The sequence below is a fragment of the Pyxicephalus adspersus genome, chromosome 2, assembly GCF_032062135.1.
Source record: "Pyxicephalus adspersus chromosome 2, UCB_Pads_2.0, whole genome shotgun sequence".
Classification (NCBI taxonomy): domain Eukaryota; kingdom Metazoa; phylum Chordata; class Amphibia; order Anura; family Pyxicephalidae; genus Pyxicephalus; species Pyxicephalus adspersus.
Genome location: NC_092859.1, coordinates 26,454,239 through 26,474,739, shown reverse-complemented (window position 1 = coordinate 26,474,739; position 20,501 = coordinate 26,454,239). Strand labels below are relative to the sequence as shown.

The window sequence follows — 20,501 nt, the reverse complement described above, 5'->3', positions numbered from 1 at the left end:
TTCTGAAAGCCTTGCTTGCCCCATCAATCTGACTGCAAACATCATCACCTGCAGGTCAAGTATATGTATTGCAGCTTTGCACTGTATGGGGTCATCTGAGGGCCCCATCCACTGTCCAGAGTCATGGTGAGTAAAGTAGTAAAGGATAAAGCAAGTCTTTATCCAAAAGTATCATTCCCTCCATAGAATAATCCACTAACTCCTGCAGTAGGGAGGAGTCAAATATTATTTTAGTTTTTTTTTTCAGCTTTAATGTGTCACTAAATTAAAAAAATTAAAAAATCATATTTGCTTTATGTCTTACTGATACATTTCCTTCCTCCTTTTAAAAATGCATGTTCAATTAGTGCCTGTAAAAATATATCGTTTGCAGAGATCTGCATTTTCCTAATACCTGTGGCTACAATTCATGCTCCATTCAGTATATTGTCCTTTGTAGCCACCCCATTGTGATTTAGAACCAAACCTAGAAATCTAGAGAAGGGTTCAGTTCAAGTACCATGGCTGTTTTTTAGGTTTTAGGACGATTGGTGTAAATAAAGTGCACTGCTGATCATGACAGCCTAACAGTGGGCTTTAAGAGATTTTGGTCCCCTATTATAGGTCCTCTGGTGGTTGTGGCCCCTTGCCAATTGCCTGTCTGTGATGCCCTATCGTTGGGCCGCCTACGATTATAGCACCATATCATTTTGCTGCCAGTGATTGTGGTAGTTTACTAGTGGGTTTTCTAAGATTCTTGGATCCTACCAGTGAACTACCTGCAATTATGGCTTCCTGTCTTAACTGCCTATGATCATGGTGCCCCACCTAAAAATCTGCCAGGAACTGTGCAGAATCATGAAGCCCCATAGTTATTTTACATTATAATGCCATCCTTATCACTTTCTGCTTATTAGTTCTAAAATGAAAAGACAGACGTGTGCTTGAGACGGCACCCATACCACCCCTGGGCACAACGGTTCTTAATTTTTTGGTGAACTGGGCGTGGAGCAGCAGCTATCTGACCTCCAGTTTACTTATTTGGCTTAGAACGTAATGGCAAGGCAGAGATAATAAAAGTCATAAATATTTTTTTTGTTGAGAAAAGTGTCAGCCTTACCTGGGTGCGGCGGATATTGTTTCACCTTCAGGCGCTTTTACTTGCTGAGAACTGACAGCTACTGATTGCCCTCTCTGCTCCCCACCCTGAACACTTGTCACATTCCGGATTCCTTACAAAGGTCCCGCGCCTGGTCACAGCAAACAACAAATGTATCCTGTGCCCCATCGTGTCCAGACACATGTATGGTGGATACCATTGTGCTCCTGCCAAGGTGTACACAGGGAGAGGATGGAAGCCTTTCGGTAAACAGTTTACCCTGGATGGGTGCCATTTAGTTTTTTAGGCATTACCCAGGTCCAATAAATAAGGTAAAGATAACAAGACTCCAGGAGAAGCTGATTATTTCAGCATAGAAGCTCCAATGAGTTCTAAAACAAACAGAGCACTTTCATTGTACACAATTGTGTTATGTTTGAGTTTGATCCCAGTTATCTCCCAGGCTGAATTATTCCTTATACCTGCTGGCTGGATAAATACGATGATTGAGAAAAGAGAGAGTCTCCAATATCAAAACTTTTTTTAACCTAATGTTTTTACCAAACGCTGAAGCCAAATCACACTGAATAGAACAAAAATGTTACATCAATGCGGCACAAACCATAGGACTTGTGGCCATTGTAAAGTGTATCTGAAGTCAAATCTTTTTTTTCTGATGGAATGTGAACATATTGGAAATAATGTTAAATCTTCATCTCTGGTTGTGAACGCACTCGTATAGAGACAAAAAAACTGATGTGAATCTAACGCAGAACTGTAAAGTGATAAAACTTCGAAGGATTGACATTGACAGGTACTCTTATCCCTTCTTACAAATATGATATTCAGATGAAATACACAAATACAAAATGCTGTATGAACATTGTGCTAAGAACTCCTAATTCTCACACAGGCCAATACCAACCAATGTGTTCTGATGTACAACTATTTCACTATGGCAGAAAGACAGCAGCCTGGAACCACAGTTTTTACTTCTACAGGTCTACATCTCCTTAAAAGTGAAATACACACACACACAAATATTTATATATATATATATATATATATATGAAAAATCCATACAAATTCCAATGGGGGACACCTGTTCTTCTTACAGCTACTTAAGACAACATAAAACTTGATTTACAAATGTATATTTCCAGGACCTCTCCTTTAATTCTGGAAGAAAACAAATCTGAACAAAAGGAGAGTTGTTACATATGGCACCAAATTAAACTGACTATCACTCGCCTGCTTTATTTGAATAATACGTTCAGGTATTATGGGCGTCTGCTTCATTTGTCCTAATTCCTAGCATAGTACAGCATGTGTACAGACTGCAATATGTGAACGTGACCAGATTATGTTGTCAGATAAATAAAAATCTGATGAGCTCCTGCCTGTAATCTGTTAATAGTTAGCATGTATGCAGGAAACCCATCCATATAAAGAGCAATAACACCAAACACATAAAAGGATCTGGAGAGACCTTGGACTTTGTCTGGCTGCTCCTCACAGGGAGACTGATACACCTTCTCAGCTCTTCTCATTGAATAATGACCTGACCAAGTATCCCCAGTTCATAGCACTGCCCCCTCCAGGCTTGGGGAATGTTTTGCCCAGGCACTGTATATAGTGCAGACATTTATTGCAACACTAATTGTAAATAGCTACTAAAAAGGAAAATTGTCTTTGTTTTTTTTTTTCAAAATTTAGGAGAGCGCCAAATGTAAATCTGCAGAGAGTAGATTATTATTTTTATTATTATTATTATTATTGTTATTAATAATAATAAACAGGATTTATATAGCGCCAACATATTACGCAGCACTGTACATTAAATAGGGGTTACAAATGACAGACGAATACAGACAGTGACACAGAAGGAGGAGAGGACCCTGCCCTGAGGAGCTTACAATCTAGGCGAATATATAGAATATAACATAAGGCCAGCTCTACCTAGAGATCACAAGCATACATAAGGCACAGAACACCCGGAAGTATTACCAGTACCCTTCACTGATCGGTCACACATACACAAACATATAACTATATAATGGGTGTGTGAACATTAAACGTCTTAAAAAGTTGTGCAAACTTGCATTTTTCTTCTAGTTCTGTAGTCTCAGCTGAAATATCTTTGTAGATGAAAGTGAGCCACGGCAGCAATTATGTTAATGATCCAAATTTATGGCGTACAGTGAAATTACCTGCATGGTGCACCTGACAAGCTCAGACAGAACTTCTACAGCTAAGACAAAATGAAATATCACGTAGATGAGGCAAGGATGAGAGAATGAGGTATGATATCTGGATGACGTTCCAGTTCTCTCGGGAATTAGACAAACTCAACCCTTATGTACAGTCATGTAAAAATGTACACACCACATGGAAAATTTGGGCTATCCATATCAGATCTTTACTAGTGGCTGCAAAATGTAGTGGGCATTTTGTATAACTTCTCATCAGTGTCTGATGTAGACCAATTCTCCATGCAAAATTCCTTGTTTGTGGGTTTTCCAATTCTCCAACAGCATTTCAATGTGAATTAAACCAGGGCTTTGACTAGGTCAATTCATATCCCTCCGTTTTCATTGCTTTCATTTTTTGGACAGATGATCCCATATTTGCATTAGACATACTTTGATTTGCTGCAGAACTTATAGCTGACTCAATGGCTGCAAATTGCCCTAATCCTGAAGCAGCAAAGCAACCACAAGCCATAACAATGCTATCACTATACTGTACATATTGCTCTAAATTCAGTAACTGTACTACAGACGGAAAAACAAGGGAGGCGCAGGCGGTAGTCTAAAGTTGTTTGAGGCAACTGTTGCCGAGCCGTATGCTTCAGTATTATTTCCACCATTACAACAGTCACCCCGCTCCGCAAATACTGATTCTCATCCGATTGTTTTATTTTATTTGTTTATTTCTCAGGTGCTCTTTTAGGTAAGTATGACCTTAGCTGTGTATTTTCTTTACCTGTTATATTTAATGGCATCAAATAGTTTGACTTTGATAACTATCATTTCTTGTTTGGTCTTAGATTCCAATCAAATAAACCCATAATGAGTAAGAAAAGGCAAACCAATTTTTTGTGTTTCTTTAGTAATAACAAAGATAATGCAACTAATGATATTAGTAACAATAGTAATACTTCCTTTAACCGTGAGCTGATCAATGATCAGAGACTCCACAGTCCTCATCAGGCACCATTAGGAAGATCATTATTTTATAAATGTATTTATCTTTATAAACAAGTTCATATTATTGCTCCACGGAATTCAAAATTATGAATTTAGTGGTCCATGAGGTCAGAAAGGTTGATGACCGATGTTCTAGAATACCTGGACTTTGTCTAGTGTTCTCTTTTTGAACAAAGGCTTTTTTCCAAACACCTCTCCCATGCAGGGTAATTGGTTCAATCTCTCTCCAATTGTAGATGCTTTCACTTTGACACCAGTTGTTGCAAAAATTACCTGCACACCTTGAGATATAATTTGGGGTTCTTGGGGATTCCTTTAAGCACCATACTGTCAGCTCTTTGGAGAGTTCTTTTGATCTTGTTGTCAGGATATATCACGCATGGATAGCTAACAGAACACCGGTCCTTCCATATATTAAGTTTGGTAAGAGAAGTTCCTCCAGGATAGGCCCTAACTTTGTTCTTATTATTGGGATCTTACCTGGAGAACCTGATTGTAATTTCACTGGCATGGAGGTAAATGGATGGGTCTACTTACTTTTTACACACACATTTTGTGCATTTATATTTTTGTAGTTTACGAGATAAATACACCATGATCATTTATCACCTTGAAGATATGATATATACTTGTTTTAATATGTTGAAAAGTCAATAATTTCACAGGCCGGTGCAGAAAGAGATTATTTACAAATTTATAAAGTGGTGATTGATTGATGTGGCAATGGCATTCTTATTGGACCAAAAGAAAGGTAATATTTATTTGATAACATTAAACCTTTGTTTCCCTCATTTGTTTACCCTTTAACTTGTTTTATTACTGTAGCATTCTATAGGGTCTTTTTTTTATTAAGCAGTGAATCTGATATTTGTAAGTGTCAGATTTACTTGTTTATAAGAACCCCTATAGGTTATATCTCAACACATTTATTTCAAGCCTGCCAACTTCAAAGAGTAATTCATCCTGGTGAATGAAACCTCTCCTTCAATATGCAGTAACAGGCTGGGGTTGGATCCATGACAGCCTTGGTTTACACTACATGCAATGAATGATGCCGATCAGACTGGAGGTGGTAACAAAAGGTATTGCAACAAATTATTTTATATGACTTCACAAAACTTTAAAGATATAAAATGCTTATAATAAAATCAATATAAACTTGTAATGTTACTTTTGGATAGGTATAGATTTTATGGTAATTCTAGACATGGGTGAAGTGTTAGATTGTTTTGCAGCTATACTCACCCTCAATATGGAGCCATTGATTGCAATACTTTTTCTTGCCACTAGATGTCTCCAATCCAATAGCATCATTCATCACACATAGCCAAGGCTGTCATGGACCAAACCCCCAGCCTACTACTGCACATTGAAGGAGAGAGGATGATCACTATGTTGCTCTGCTTTCTCTTCCTATCAGAATACTACTAGTTGTGCTGTTTTTCCCTCTCCTAGTCTGAGCTGCTACCATGTCAAATTCAGTTATTTGCTCTGCTTGCATTTTAACCCAAATCTCCTCAATGTATTAGTAATTAAAGTTGTTTATACCGAGCTGGTGCCTGGCTACTCTTAGCTGCAGGGATATGGCTGGGCAATGTTGGCCCTGTCTTGGCTTTGTAAGCAATGGGTTGCATTGTCAGGAACAAGTTCTGCCGGTTCATTTAACAATCTGTATTTATTTCTTGCTCCCGGGCTCACAAGTTTGCACAGCTCAGAATGAAATGTCAATGTCTTCAGACCTAATTGGAAGCAAAGAAAAAGGGCCAACGTTTTACGAGTTCTGTGTGCTAATTACCTTGTTTAAATGTTTACCTGAATGTGAATGATAAAAATGAAGAAGTGACAGATATCACAGCAGATTGTGGGAGAAGGTCTCTGAAAAGGAAAAGTCTTCTTGTTTAGTTTCTTATGCTCCCCGGATGTTCTGTAGTTCCACATTATAGTAAAAATAGATTTCTAGCCTCAGGACAAAAGGAGACAGAAAAGTTACTTTCACAGAAAATAGTCAGAGAGATCATTAAGTCAATGAATAGCTTGGGACTTAATGAAAGGCTGTCACCCAAACACAACACATGGCTACATAAACCCTCTGACTTCCATATCACCCACAGGGGATTTTTTAACCTTTACCCTCCTTACCTAAAGAAGTCACTGTCCTCACATAAATGAATGAAAAGCAACAAGCACACATATACGTAATATATATTTTTCATTAAAAAAAGTGTTTATGTATTCATTCCATGTAGAAGCTGCTGGTGGTTTTCTGGCTGAGCACTAGAGGGCAGCAGTGCAGCTGCAATGTCAGCTTCCTGTCTTTAAGAAAACTCCATATCCCATGATTCCTTGCATTGTGTGCCATGGATGGGGGTGTGTATAGTTGTAGTCTCTGCTCTCTACAGCTCAATGTGGTGGCTACAAATGGCGATATGGAGCATGAATTGTAGCCACAGGCGTTAAACATATGCATTCTCTGCAATAGGTAAAAGGTATTTAAGGGGACTAATTAAACATCTATGTTTTAAACAACAGAAGGAAAGAAAGGATCATTAAGACAAAACAAATATGAACCTTTTTTGACTTTGGTGACACATCTGTAAATCCGTATGATGCATAGGGGAACCTAAAACACCATTTGGACTTGAATATATCTATCTTTATGATGTAAGAAAAAGTAAAGGCAAGCAGGGTGGCATAGGATGGGTTGAGAGGTTATGGGGTTATTACTTGTCCAGTGACGGATATATATTAACCATGAATCACGCCGACTTCTGCATTATAAAGGAGTTTAAAAAGTTCACTGTCATCAGGACAGAAAATGAGGAAAATCTCTGTAACAGAGCCCCAGATGGCAGTAAAGCCTTAAAGGAGATGTAATACAGCGCTGCGTAATATGTTGGCACTATATAAATCCTGTTTATTAATAATAATAACCCTGCCCCATTCTAACAGTAAAAAGAAACCTTTACATGTCACAGACACCACCACAACGTGCTTCCATTCTTTTAGTACTCTGTTACACAGGAAGACGCCGGGATTGGAGGATGATATATCTTTAATAATAATCGGGTGATCATACACAAGTATCAGCATGACAACATAATGTGATGTCAAGGCAAAAACACAACAGTACAAAATACAAAAAGCTGTTGGATGTAAATGACCATTATGTAATATTAAGGTGCAGTGATGTGCCATAAGCTGTAGCAACCAATAGGATTTAATCTTTCAGTATAAATGGGATAATGGAAGGTGATTGGTTGCTGTTGGTTAGTGCAATTTACAGCCTGGTCTTTGATCTGTTTATGTAGAATAAAGGCAATCTCTTATCAACTAATCTCTTAGTTTAAATCACTGAAATATATTCTAATCACATCAAAGCAAATGGGGTGAATTTTCAAAAAGCAGCCACTGATTGTGTAGAAAAGACAGCTCCCTGTCAGCATGTTGTAAAGAAGGACCACTGCTCTCTGTGTGGAAGCAGAGGTCTCTCAGCAGAGACCCAACAAGTCCCTTGCAGGTAACGAATAGGCAAATCTTATGCACCCTTTCTGATTGGAGAGCTCAAGCTCTAAATGACAGGTGGTGACCACTACACTAAGCCACTTGCAAACCAAGAGTCCTTCTCTGCAGAATGCTGGCAGTGAACAAGCTTTAGCTATACAATACAACTCAATAAAAGTTTTACTTTTAATATCTGCCTTCCAGATCTGTTAAATAACTCTCCCTGTCACACACTGTAGTCCTCTATAACTGACATACTGGACGAGTATATGGCAGGAGATATACTATTTGACACACTGAGAAATGTTCTGTGTTATCAGAGCCTGGAACTCATGCAGAGAGCCAGGATTTACCTCATTGTCCCATAAGAAGTTATAAATTCTTCTAAAACAAGTTAAGTACAATACAGTCTTCATTAAATCAAACTGCAAATCCACAACAAAAAAACAGCTGGAACACTGAACATTTATGACGAACAAAATGAAAAAAATATCATACTTTTTAACTATATTTAATACACTAACTGAAGTCTTTAAATGTCATATTCACAATAACCTGATTTATTAAAGCTCTTCAAGACTGGGGAAGATGGACTGTCATGGGAGAACCTGGGTGATCCAGTAAGCCTGGAAAAGGGTTGAAAACGGCTAATACCAAATCATTTTTAAGTAATTTAAGGTTTGCTGGATTACCCATGATAGTCTATTTTTTTTAGTCTTTTAAGCCAATAAATCAGTCAGAAAAGCCGTCATGGTGTTATAACTAAATGGCACGCCAAAATTGCATAAAATTGCGTATACGGTAATAAAAAGCTGAATTTCACCAATCTATGTACAATATCAGGTAAAGGCTGAACAAACACTAACTGAAACAAATGTGCAAGCAAAGATAAGGTGCCCCATTTGCTTTTTCCTGTCTCTGAGACAAGTTCTAAGCAGAACTTTAGTCTTTCTTTATAACACCCCCATTTCCCGAGCCCCCCTGCCCTAAAGATGTGCTCCCTTTTTTTTAAGGCTCTTTTGGCTGATTTGGTGATATCATAAAATTCCATTTTTTCCCCTCCAAGATTGGTGGGGCTTCATGCACTAAACGGTGCTCCCACCACCCAGTGCCGTAGTACTTTGAGCCCAGGTTACCATCCTATGGCACCCCAGGAGCGGGTATAGGACAGCCTGGCCTTAGAGGAAGTGGAGAAAATGAAGCTGGCTGTCATACAAACCAAAATTTGTGGCTGAAAGAAATTACTGCTGGATCACCTCTGAATTGTAACACAAAGCTGTTTTATTATCATTACTTTAGCTGGGCTATTTATGTAAATTTCTATTGTGATAACTAATCATGCGCCTGGTTCTGTTGGTAGCTCGATGGATCATCCTTCCTCTCTCCATGATACAATGTAACACATTCCTCATATCCTGTTTTTTTCCCCAAAGTATCCATAACATGCAACTGTACAAAATGCAGCCCAAACTTGTTACAAACATCCTAAAAATCCCTTGATAACATGGAAACTTCACTCCACATTCCGAAAACACAAATGTTCTGTTTCCTCTTGGCTTCAGCTCAGTTTTCACTGATACATATTTTGTGCATGGAAACCTTCGGAGAGCAATCTGATACAACCTTGGTACAAATAATTGACTATAAGCTCAAACATGGGAGCAGGGTACAGATAAATCTAGGCATGTATCGATAAAGTAGAGAAGGTGACATTCAGCAATTATTCTCTGCTGTGAATCATTCATTGCCATTGAAAGAGCATACAAAGGAAGGATTCACCTGCTGGATGTTAGATTCTCTACTTTGTATACACATACATTCACATATTACAAATTCTTTGTAGCTCGTCTCCTCCCTACAAAAACGCTTTTACATGTAGCAATGCACTACATAAACTCACAAATAACACTTTACCACTGATTATATCAGTGTCAAATACATTTTAAAATAATGAATTTACTTGGTTGAAAGTATTTTTGATAATTATCTGCAGCATCCAAGCACTAGGCAGCTTCCAGTGGAATTTTGCCCTTTTTTCCTTTTGTAATAAAGACTGAATATACTAAAATGTATTTTTTTTGCATTTTGGCAAAGCTCTGGGATTTTCTATCTAGCAAATAGCAAAAATTATCTAATAATATTCTGGTTGTATAGAACCCCATCTATCTATAAATTAGCGTCACCTTTTTTAGTGCCCTCGAATCTGCTCAGGAAATGGATGTAAGGGGAAATTTCCCATGAATGTAAAAATTAAGTGTGTGTGAATGGATGAATGTAGATACTTTTTAGACATTGTTCAGTGCACAGAATCACCCAATCAGGTGAATCTTTCTTGAAAGCATTATTTTAAAGCAATGCGCTTGATCAGAGAAAAATAATTTTGTAGATTAAAAGTAACATTTGCTAATTTTAAGATTTATTTTTAACATTCACCATTGCAATCAAACTGCAGTCCCTAAACATTTGGATGTTTTTATTATTGAATTTCTCTGTCCGCACACGTATGAAGTACACACAAAGTATGAAGTACATCACAAATTGTGATTATGTGATCTTACAACATCAAGTCCCGAATAAGCCCCCAAATTCCAACACCCTGATAATACTAACAAAGGTTAAAAAAGATGTAATATTAAAAATAGCAAAGCAAAACAGGGCAAAATGGTCATTTGTACAAAAACAAGCAAAGTCCTAAAAGCAAACAATGATTTTGTTATGATAAACTGGACGTATTTTAGCCTATGGATTTTGGATCTTGATAAGCGATGGATAGAAGAATTTGTAGATCTGGTATTGGTGAGGGATACTGTTTTCTTCTGATACATTCTCAGTCTTCCTACAGTTTACATTCAAGTCTAAAAAGATCTATAGAACAGCAAAGGATCCAAAGCACAATCCATCCAGGTAAACCAGACACTGCAAGAATATATGTAAATAGTTCAGCACACTACATAGGTAAACCAATATCTGCAAACAGGATGGAAAAAAATGTTGCAACAGAGCTTGTGGTTTCCATGTGGGTTTTGGAATACAAAGTCCTTAGAAAAACCAGGAGAGTAAAGCAATCACTTAAAGCCATTGTTGGAAACAAACAATTTAAAACTTCCTGGAAAGTGCACGATGGTTGCACTGATATTGGTGCTGTGGAAAGAAGATGTTTTACTTTATTCTTCCATATTAGAAATATTAGTGATCAATAGGAAAAAGGTGCAAAGTATGGGACTCAATATGCAAATCTTCTGTACTTCGGCTCAATGAGCTCATAAGTCACTCAAATATCCAAAGTAACAGGCAAAGAGTTGAAGCTACGTCAGGTAAGGCAGTGTGTAGATATGCAGAATTGTCCTATTCAGTTCACAGCCTGACGCTAGCTTGTCCTTGTTTTTAGGTGTGGCGTTCTTTCCATGATACGGATCTTCCGATTCACAGGGAATGATAAGCCTTCGAAGTCTTGGGGTTCACAAAATCTCCTTTCTTAAACGCTGCCTGATGGAAATACAAGCAGAAAACTCATCTTTACAAAAGTATAGATAAACTTTAGACAAACATTTTTAGTTAAAATTTCTTATAATATACCTTGCCAACCTGCCTGACAAAGAGTGACACTATTCAGTCCCTGTCCACTCCTGAGCTCCTGGAGTGCATGGAGATAGAAGGTGGCTGCAAAGGAGCTACAGAACATCAGCGGCACTGAGATATATTAGGATATATTAATTTTTGCAGTTCAGCCAATAGATGTATTTTTTTTAATTTAGAAAAAGTTCTCTGATGTAAGCATTGTAACAGCATTCTATTTTAACAAAGGAATTGTACACTAAGATATAGCTCTTAGTAAACTACTACCATTATGAATATATCCAGTTCTCATAAACCACCAGTCTAAACATAGCCCTAATGTTATGTTACTCTGTATACTATTTTCTATTCTGCCTCTCCAAACTTCATGCACCTTACTTATAATATGTGTACCTTTACACTAAAAAAAGTATTATATTTATAAAAAATAAATGATATATAATAAAAAATACAAGTTATAAAAGAAAAGCTGATCTTTTCCAAGAATATATTCCAGTTTTGATCTTTTTGGTGTAATTGGCCTCATAGTCCTCAGTACAGAAACATGTGGAACGTGTATTCATCAGACCCATATAACTCATAAGCCTGCCTGAATGATAACCTTCCCCTTCACTATTGCTCTGCTGGTGGCTAGGCTTCAGAGGATGGAAGGATTGCACAAGTTCTAGTAAAAAGTACAAGTTAATATTAATAAACAGGATTTATATAGCGCCAACATATTTTGCAGTGCTGTACATTAAACAGGGGTTGCAAATAACAGAGATATACAGACAGTGACACAGGAGGAGGAGAGGACCCTGCCCAGAAGAGCTTACAATCTAGGAGGTGGGGGAAGTATCACACAATAGTAGGGGTGATAAAGTTTGCATTATAATAAGTTCAGGTCTACTATAAATGAAACTGCAGTTAGTTTGAGATTGTTGACAAAAAAGTAGACAACCCCTAAGACTCCATGTTACCTAAATGATAGCTTTGAAGAAACTCAACATTTGTTATCTAGTTTTTGCAATGCTCAGAGGTGTTCGGTTTATTACTGGACATGGTTGGAGTTGCCAAATGCAAGTTATATTGAATATACAATATGATTGGCTGCTGTCAGCACCACATACAGTTCCTCTGCTAGACTTAACATCTAAGGCTCCTATTATTTGCTGTCTTTCATGGACCTTCTTACCTTCTTGTAGGCAGTGTGAAGTTCTTGATGTGACCACATATTGTACAAGACAAGTGATGCAGCTTTTCCAGCTTTAGACCCCATGGACCTGGGAAGATCCACATTTACAATTAGATGACATTCAATGTACATAGCATACAAATAAAGTGTTACTTATGTATGTAAACAAATTCATGAATTGTACTTTATGTTCCAAGTATCCTTACCCGTCACTGCTGCTAAGGTTGATGAGTTTGCGGACTCCACCATTTTGAAGGAGAAGTTTGGCGTTTTGAGAGCTGCTGCTGATCAGACTGTTGAGGACATAGCACAGGGACGCGGTGGTGTCATTGGCAATATTTGATTCCGGGACAGTATCTGGCAAAGCTCGCACTAGATCTGGAATCAGTTCTGTGGCTGAAATATGGATATGAAAAATGATTTAAAGGAACAAGATCACTTCTACTTTAATATTATAATCTATTCTGTTTTGGAAGAAGGCCCAGTATTGTAGGTAAATAATGGTTTAAACTCCATGATTTCTTGTTCTATTAAGGACGTTTTCCTTCACTTCCTGTCCTGGATACACAACAGGAAATGAGAAGACATCTCTTCAGGGTGAGAGCAAATCCAACTTTGATATTTGGACTCCTCCTGTCTGATTTGGGTGACAAGTTTTTATTAGATCTGCCCCACTGACAGTTTTCAATAAAAGACCTAATAAAAAGGGTGAATACTTATATCTGAGACAGCAGTAACACTTCCATACTTTATCCAAACCTAAAGAAAAACAATTGGCTTAGATAAACTTTCATTATAAATCCCAGTACATTAGAGACAACCTATATTGCATTAAAAGTAGTTCTATCTGAGCAGGGTCTAAGCAGTTAATAGGTTTGCCTTCTTGTTTTGTCTAAGTCTCTACATGTAAAACCATAAACTAGCCCTAACCACAAATTGTCTCTGCTGTGTTTTCTGGCCATGATGGGCACCCAAAAGAGTAAGCTCCTCGGAGGTGGGGACTGACAGATCCAGTATTCTCTATTGTGTTTTAGAAGTAAAATGTAAGGCTGCCATAACTTTATACTGACCAATATCATTGTGCAAAGAAGAATTGCGTGACAAGTTCCTCAGCAAAGACATCGATGTCCTTTTCACTCCAGGATCGCTTGAAAACAGCATATTTCGGATGTGCTGAAGTCCATTCTCTTTCTGGACCACCATCTGAGCAACGGAGTAAGGCATCTGCGCAAAAATACAACAAAGGCTTAGATAAATATTTGTAGGTTGATTTTAGGCTTTTGGTAGGTGTAAGTTAAAGTCTCCAACAACCTTTTTTATCTGATAGAAAATGCATTTGAGATATTAACATATTACGCAGAGCTGTACATTAAAAAAGGATTGCAAATGACAGACAGATACAGACAGTAACACAGGAGGAGGAGTGGACCCTGCCCTGAAGAGCTTACAATCTAGAAGATATAAATTCAGGGTCTGCACAGATATCCCAGCAAGTGCATAGGGTCACATTATCTCTGACTCTTGCTTTCTGTGTGGAAGCAGTGGTCTCTCATCAGATGTCTCACTGTTGAGTAAGACTTAAAGATCTAATCTGTAAAACTGGGACTTCTTGCTGATTGGAGAGATCTAGCTTAGACCCAGCAAAGGGACAGCACTGTGTAAAATGCTGGCGCTATATAAATCCTGTTAATGATTATAATTAATATTAATAATATTAATAATAACGAGGTATGTTTGACCACTGCTTCCACACAGATAGCAAGGGTCCTTCTCTGCAGCTAGCTGGCAGAGGACAGACTTTTCTACTCAGGCTGTGGCTACTTTCCAGGAAATGATAAGACCTTTTGTACACATTTTGTTTTGATGTACTTTATATGTTGTTAGCTGATTAAAAGTGAAAGTTCAGCTGGGCTTTAATTTACACACATGGTACTTTTTCCATATCTGCACATCATTTACTTTTTTTTAGTAGTGTCCTATAATAAAGAAAGCTTTAATCAAGGAGGGGGTTCTGGCAAAAGCTTCTATAATTTCCCTGGCGTCTGACTGTCTTTAGATTGTAGAGCACCTTCTGATGCCAGAATATCTTGCTTACACAGATATAATTAGCTAAAAGTAGTTCTCAGAGGTGCTGAGTCAGATACAAATAAAATGAAAAGTTAACATTTGTGGGAACTTTTTTTTTCTGTTCACTGTTTATGTTTGCAGTGATATTGTATTGGGTGTTCTAGAAGTGAATGATGAGGTCTGTGTTTCATCCAAGGTCTTTAGCAACATTCCACTGATATGACCCAACAAGAAAATTCTTTTGTTTGGACAGGAATGTGGCTGGAAGACAACAGAAGGTCGTCATTTCTTCCGTACCAGGGAGTACCACATTGTGTTTTCTCTAATGTATGGAGGTCAAGCTCCCTGTCTGCGCTGAGTGATGGCCAATAAAGCTTAAAAATATAAAGTTTTAGTTTAAAGAGGCAAAAGATTGAATGAGGGGACAGGTGATCCATTAACTCCCCCTTGTCTGCCCCTATCCATCAACAAGCTCACCTCCATTCCATTTACAAAACATAACATATATATAGTCCTGGTGTTAGTGGTTGTTTTAAATCACCTTCAACTTGGAGGCCTAAAGAATTCAGTGATACCTTTAATGACCAAACTCCAGGCTGGTTAAAAGTAAAATATGACTGTAGCACTGTATGCAAGGTTAATTATTTGTTTTGTCCAAACATGGAGTACAATTTACTTTAACCCCCAGAATTTGCAATAGGGAACAGATCATACTTAGAGATTGCATAAGAAGTCAAATTTTCTGCATTGCATTGACAAATTGCACTGACTTGGAACAGAGCCAATCAAATTCTGCAAGTTGTGGAGTTTGGCTCAATTTCAAGTCAGTCCAAATTGCATGTCTTTGGCATGAAAGTCACATTTTTGCAATCTCATTGACCACTACTAGTTATAACTACCAAACCAGCTTACAGTAGTTGGTCCCAGTGTTGGTTTATTTTCTAATATTTGTTTAGAATCATTTTTATATCTAGTAAGCACCTAAGGCTCAATTTATAAAACTGGAATCAGATGTTCCCTCTTGTGAGAATCTTCCAGGTCCATGTGTTTCAATAGCAGAAACTGATTCCATTCAGGGAATGTCAGATTCCCTGTTTTATAAATAGAGCCCTAAAAGGTATCCCTTTGATAATAAACTTTGCTTTCTTATTTATTGTTGGCTATCAAAATACTTTTTGCTTTTTTTTCATTGCAACAAAAAATTAGGCATTTATCACTGATATCACATTATTTTAAACTGATACAAAACTACTGATATTATTGCTTTATGTAGAATTTATAGTTTTATATGTATTGTTTTTTTTATTGAAGCATTGTTTTACAGAGGCTTTAAACCTTCCGGACTCTTTTCCTCAAAGCCATGGCTATAAAATCCAGTTATTTGACACAGGCTCCTTCACATTTTAGCCACTTGTTCATTATTGCTTTGCTTAATGATTGTTCTGGAGGGAGTGTTTGAGGGAAGGGTCTGGGAAAGATGAAAGGGTCAAGTAATATAGTGAAAAGGAGAGGAGAAAGAATGTGTAAGGGGAATAAAAAGGATCAGGTGGAATGAGTCATATCAGTCAGTAAAGTATTGGTATAATCCTAGTAGTTTCAGAGAGGTTGGGTAAAATAATACAGATTGAAGGTGAAAGGGTTTTAACATAATTAGACATGCATTACATCCTTCTTATAAAAACTTCTATAATACATCCAATCCAATTTTACCAAATCTATAAAAATGTTGATATAAATAGAATATAAATACACATGTTCTGCATTCATCAGCGCATTATGAACCAGTGTTTTATAGATGAAGGATTTGGGTTTTTTTGGATAGATGAAATAATACTTTCGGCAGCATTAAAGAACATTCATATATCCTGATTGACTAGAAATACAGAAGTGTATCTCCCATTAATCTGGGTTTATTAGATATATAGAAGTGACTCAGTTATTGTTTATCAACACTTTATTGTAGAAGATTTTTAGTTAAGGCACTGCCACCAGATCAGAGTGCGTGCCAATTTTGTTGATTGAGCAGGGGTTCCATCCAGCCAACATATTATAGTTACCATCTTAGTTTTTTAGGTTAAGCAGCATAAAGTGTATTGACATATTTTAACCTTCTAATGAAGCTCCAGTAAAGTTTTTTTGTAATTCACTTTCCCACATGGCTGTGTAGGAAGCCCAAGCTGATTCTGTTCATTCCAGAATAATTCTACAGAATGTGGACAGACTACACATTAGCACCACTCTGTTGATTATTTCTTTAATAGTTAATCTTTTAAGGATTTATTTTCAAGGTATTTATTGATTCTATCTTCACCTGTTTAATAATGTATAACTCTTTAATGTTATCAGATTTACTGGGTCTTCAGGACATTATCCTACAGAAACAACCAATCCAGTGTGCCACATTCTAAAAGTTTAAAATTAAATCTGGTTTAAATTGAATCTGGTTTTCCACTTTCCACCTAAGTCTGCAGTGTTAGGCTATGTACACACGTTAGATTTTAGTTGTTGGAAAGGATCTTTCACGATTCTCTCCAACGACAAAAGACTGAAAGATGCACTGACAAGCACTGTACATACAAGGCCGTCCTGCTCTATGGAGAGGGAAGGAAGGAGAACAACAGAACGACACCCCGCTGTGCTCTCTCCCCTCTCCTTCCATTACAACCGTTTGTTGTTCATGGATCCGCCAGGTTGGATCCATGAACAACGTCGGACAACCACTGTACACACATAAGATTCTCGTCCGATACCAGCCCTGAGGCCATTATCAGACAAGAATTTTCTGACATGTGTACTTAGCCTAACCCATGATGAGACAATCTTTTCATAAACATCTTTTAGGTGACAGCATCCAAACAGCCTGAATATTGATCAGCTTTCTAAACTCAACACGTTTCTCACTTTAACCCAATGAAGCTGTATCCATATAGATGAATATCACTGTCAAGCGTTACTGAAATGCATGCAGCCACATGTAAAGAGTGGCAAAAGACTATATTTCCTGCAACGTGAAAGCATCCCAATAGGACTTGCTGCATCAAAAAAATGAAACAAAAATAGGTCAAACTAAGCCTCAGAAATGTCATCAACCACCACTGTATAGACCTAATGTATAAAGCTCTTCAAGACAGGAAAAGATAAACTATCATTGGAGAACCTGAGTGATCCAGAAAACATGGAATCGATTTGGCCCAGGACTGGAAACTTTTGCCAACTAATAGGAAATTATTTTTTTAGGAAATCCATCCCGGGTTTGCCAGATTACCTAGGTTCTCACGCGATATTCTATCTTCTTTATTTTTGGATGTGAGAATCTTCAGCCCAGCATTTGACAAACACTTAAAGAGAAAGACAGCATTATAGTCTAACCCCTGTCCAATATTCCCTTTCTTTCTGCATGTGAAAGAGCGCACAGTTTAGGGATCTCAGGGCTCCCTTTATTAGAAGAGGTAAGTGGTAATATTGGAATAAATATATATCAGTGCTCAGATTTGTTTTTATAGTTTACATTCTTCTTCGGACTTCACAACAGTAAACTTGTCAGTTGTAATTGTCTGACAGTGACCGACATACTTTAACAGAGCAGAGATAGTATTATGTTCATTTTACGAGGAACAGACAGAGAAAAGGTCACATCTCTGCCGGATGATTTGTTTTCTGGCAGAAAGGACCTTTTATTCTGAAGTTTGGAGAGTATGAGACATAAATCACTTGTCAGAAAGAGGTGCAGCATTTCCCATGATGTTCAGAGTTCCATCATCATAGTTGCTTATAGGCATATTAAAAGGTGACAAATGCTTATTTTTTCCTAATGATTTACAGCATTTATAAAACATGTTTACCATTCTCATTCTGATAAAGAATTGATTTATTTGATCACTACAAATAACTTGCCATGTTTCATATACCTCGCTTGTCACTACAGCATGTGCCCTGCTAAACATGAGCACCTATAGAGACCCTGATGACAAACCATTTATTTCAACAACAATCTCCTCATAAAAATATGTGTGGATTTATTATATTTTATACATAGTATTCACCTGTGAAAGACATCCTAAATACCTGAGACTTCTGCTGAGTGCTGCCATCTGATGTGATATCAGCAGCCCCATCAGATTTAGAGCTGTCACTGAAACATTTCCCTTTAATCCTCCACCGGGTTACTACATTAAAGATTATGTAGGGAGGAGATGGGAACTGGGCCAGCACAGACAATAGGTAGACAATCCTAGAGGAGGAATGCTTTATAATGTGCATGGAGGAAGAGAACTGTGCTCAGGAAATAACTACGTCTGGAATTTATGGAAAGGAAAAACACTCCAAGAAAGCAATTACATATTTGATTATACCTGCAAACATTTTTAAGTTGGTGACAGACCTTAACGGAGACAGCAATAACAACCATGAAAAATTAAAGACAGCACAAAAATAAAAATATAAGGATCTCCTAAGGACAGTCCTTACCGATCCATTGCCAGCAGTGAGATTCTGGAGTGCCCCCAAAGACGCTTCCTGTGTGTAATTCCGGGAGCTCTTGGCGATGAGTGACAAGTACATGCGCACCACAATAGAGTTCCACAGCCATTCCACCCCTCGAGGGTTGCTGATCTCCTCTGCTATCGGGGTGTCTCCCCACTGCTGTAAAAACAGAAGAATCAAAAAATTATGTCTACTATGTAAAAAATCAGATTTATAAAACTTAATCTAGACCAAATTTAGCATAGTGTGCAAAAGGTGAGTAAATTAATCAAAACAATCCCCTTGTTTGTATTATATTCCAAAAGTTATTGTGTACTCTGATTGGGAAAGGCACAGTACCGGTTAGGCTACGTACACACCTGCTCAGGGCCGATATCAGACCAGAATCTGGCGTGTGTACAGCGCACGTCATTCATCGTCCGAACGACTGTCCTGGTGGACAGAGCGCGCAGCAGGGTGCCGCTCCATCGTTCTCCCCCTCCCCACTCCATAGAACAGAACGGTGCTGTATGTACAGTGCTCGTTCATGCATCATGCAGTAGTTAGTCGTTGGAAAGGATCGTGAAAGATCCTTTACAATGACAATTATTGCACGTGTTTATGCAGCCTTATACATGAAAACTTACTGCATTTAAGCTGAATTAGGGGCCATTGTCTACCTGGAACCCTGGAAGATGCAGTCATTGGGTTCCCTGGTTTTAGCAAAGCCCTCTAAACTGTCCGCTTTGTTTGTGACTTTAGCAGAGCTGTTAGATGGATTGCAGTAGCAGTAAAATAATTGGTTTTGTCTCTTTTCTGGATTTGCACTTTAAGCCCAATATCCTATATCAATTAAGCCCCACCAACCCCATATATCCATTCTTTCATATATGTCATGTAAAGAGGTGATGTTGTAGTTCAGTGTCACTTATAATGATCCAAGAATCCAGATATCAGTGGAACCTCTCCCAAAACCTAAGTTAACATGGCAGGACACATTACATACAAGTAACTGTAGCAGGAATGGTGAGGCTTTCTGATTATTCCTCTGGAGAGCCACCAAAGAGTTAATCTTAGCAAGTCAAATACAAAAACATGGAATACTGAATACATGTGTTGTGAATGTTTAGGTGGATTTGTGTAAACTGTCTGGTCTGTGCCCTTGTGAACATCTTGTGTCCTCCTTCCCACACTAGGTTAGGGTGGGAGTGATCTGATAAGAAGAAAGTTATAGCTGTTATGCTCGGACGACTAATGAAAAACAAAGCAGCTGGTAATATACAAAATATAATCTCATACTAACAATTGCAAGTTTTTTTCATATTATAATGTAACAAGGAGGTTTGGTGAAAGTGAGCCAGCAATGATCACGTAACGAGTTGATTAGTTAAGATTGGTGTATAATTGTTAACTATAGATATCATATAATTGAGTG

At 37.8% G+C, this 20,501-nt stretch overlaps 1 protein-coding gene across 1 annotated transcript in view; it reads right to left on the bottom strand.

Annotated features, from left to right (window-relative positions):
* Positions 1–7,321: 7,321 nt before the first annotated feature.
* Positions 7,322–20,501, bottom strand: part of LOC140323225 (plakophilin-2-like) — a 25,946-nt gene continuing 12,766 nt past the window's right edge. Inside the window, exons 5-9 of the mRNA XM_072400127.1 lie at positions 19,073–19,246; positions 13,609–13,762; positions 12,745–12,934; positions 12,539–12,626; positions 7,322–11,274 (exon numbers count right to left, since the gene is read on the bottom strand). Of these exons, the coding sequence (XP_072256228.1) occupies positions 11,212–11,274; positions 12,539–12,626; positions 12,745–12,934; positions 13,609–13,762; positions 19,073–19,246 (669 nt within the window). The 3' untranslated portion in view covers positions 7,322–11,211. The remainder of the gene's footprint in view (positions 11,275–12,538; positions 12,627–12,744; positions 12,935–13,608; positions 13,763–19,072; positions 19,247–20,501) is intronic.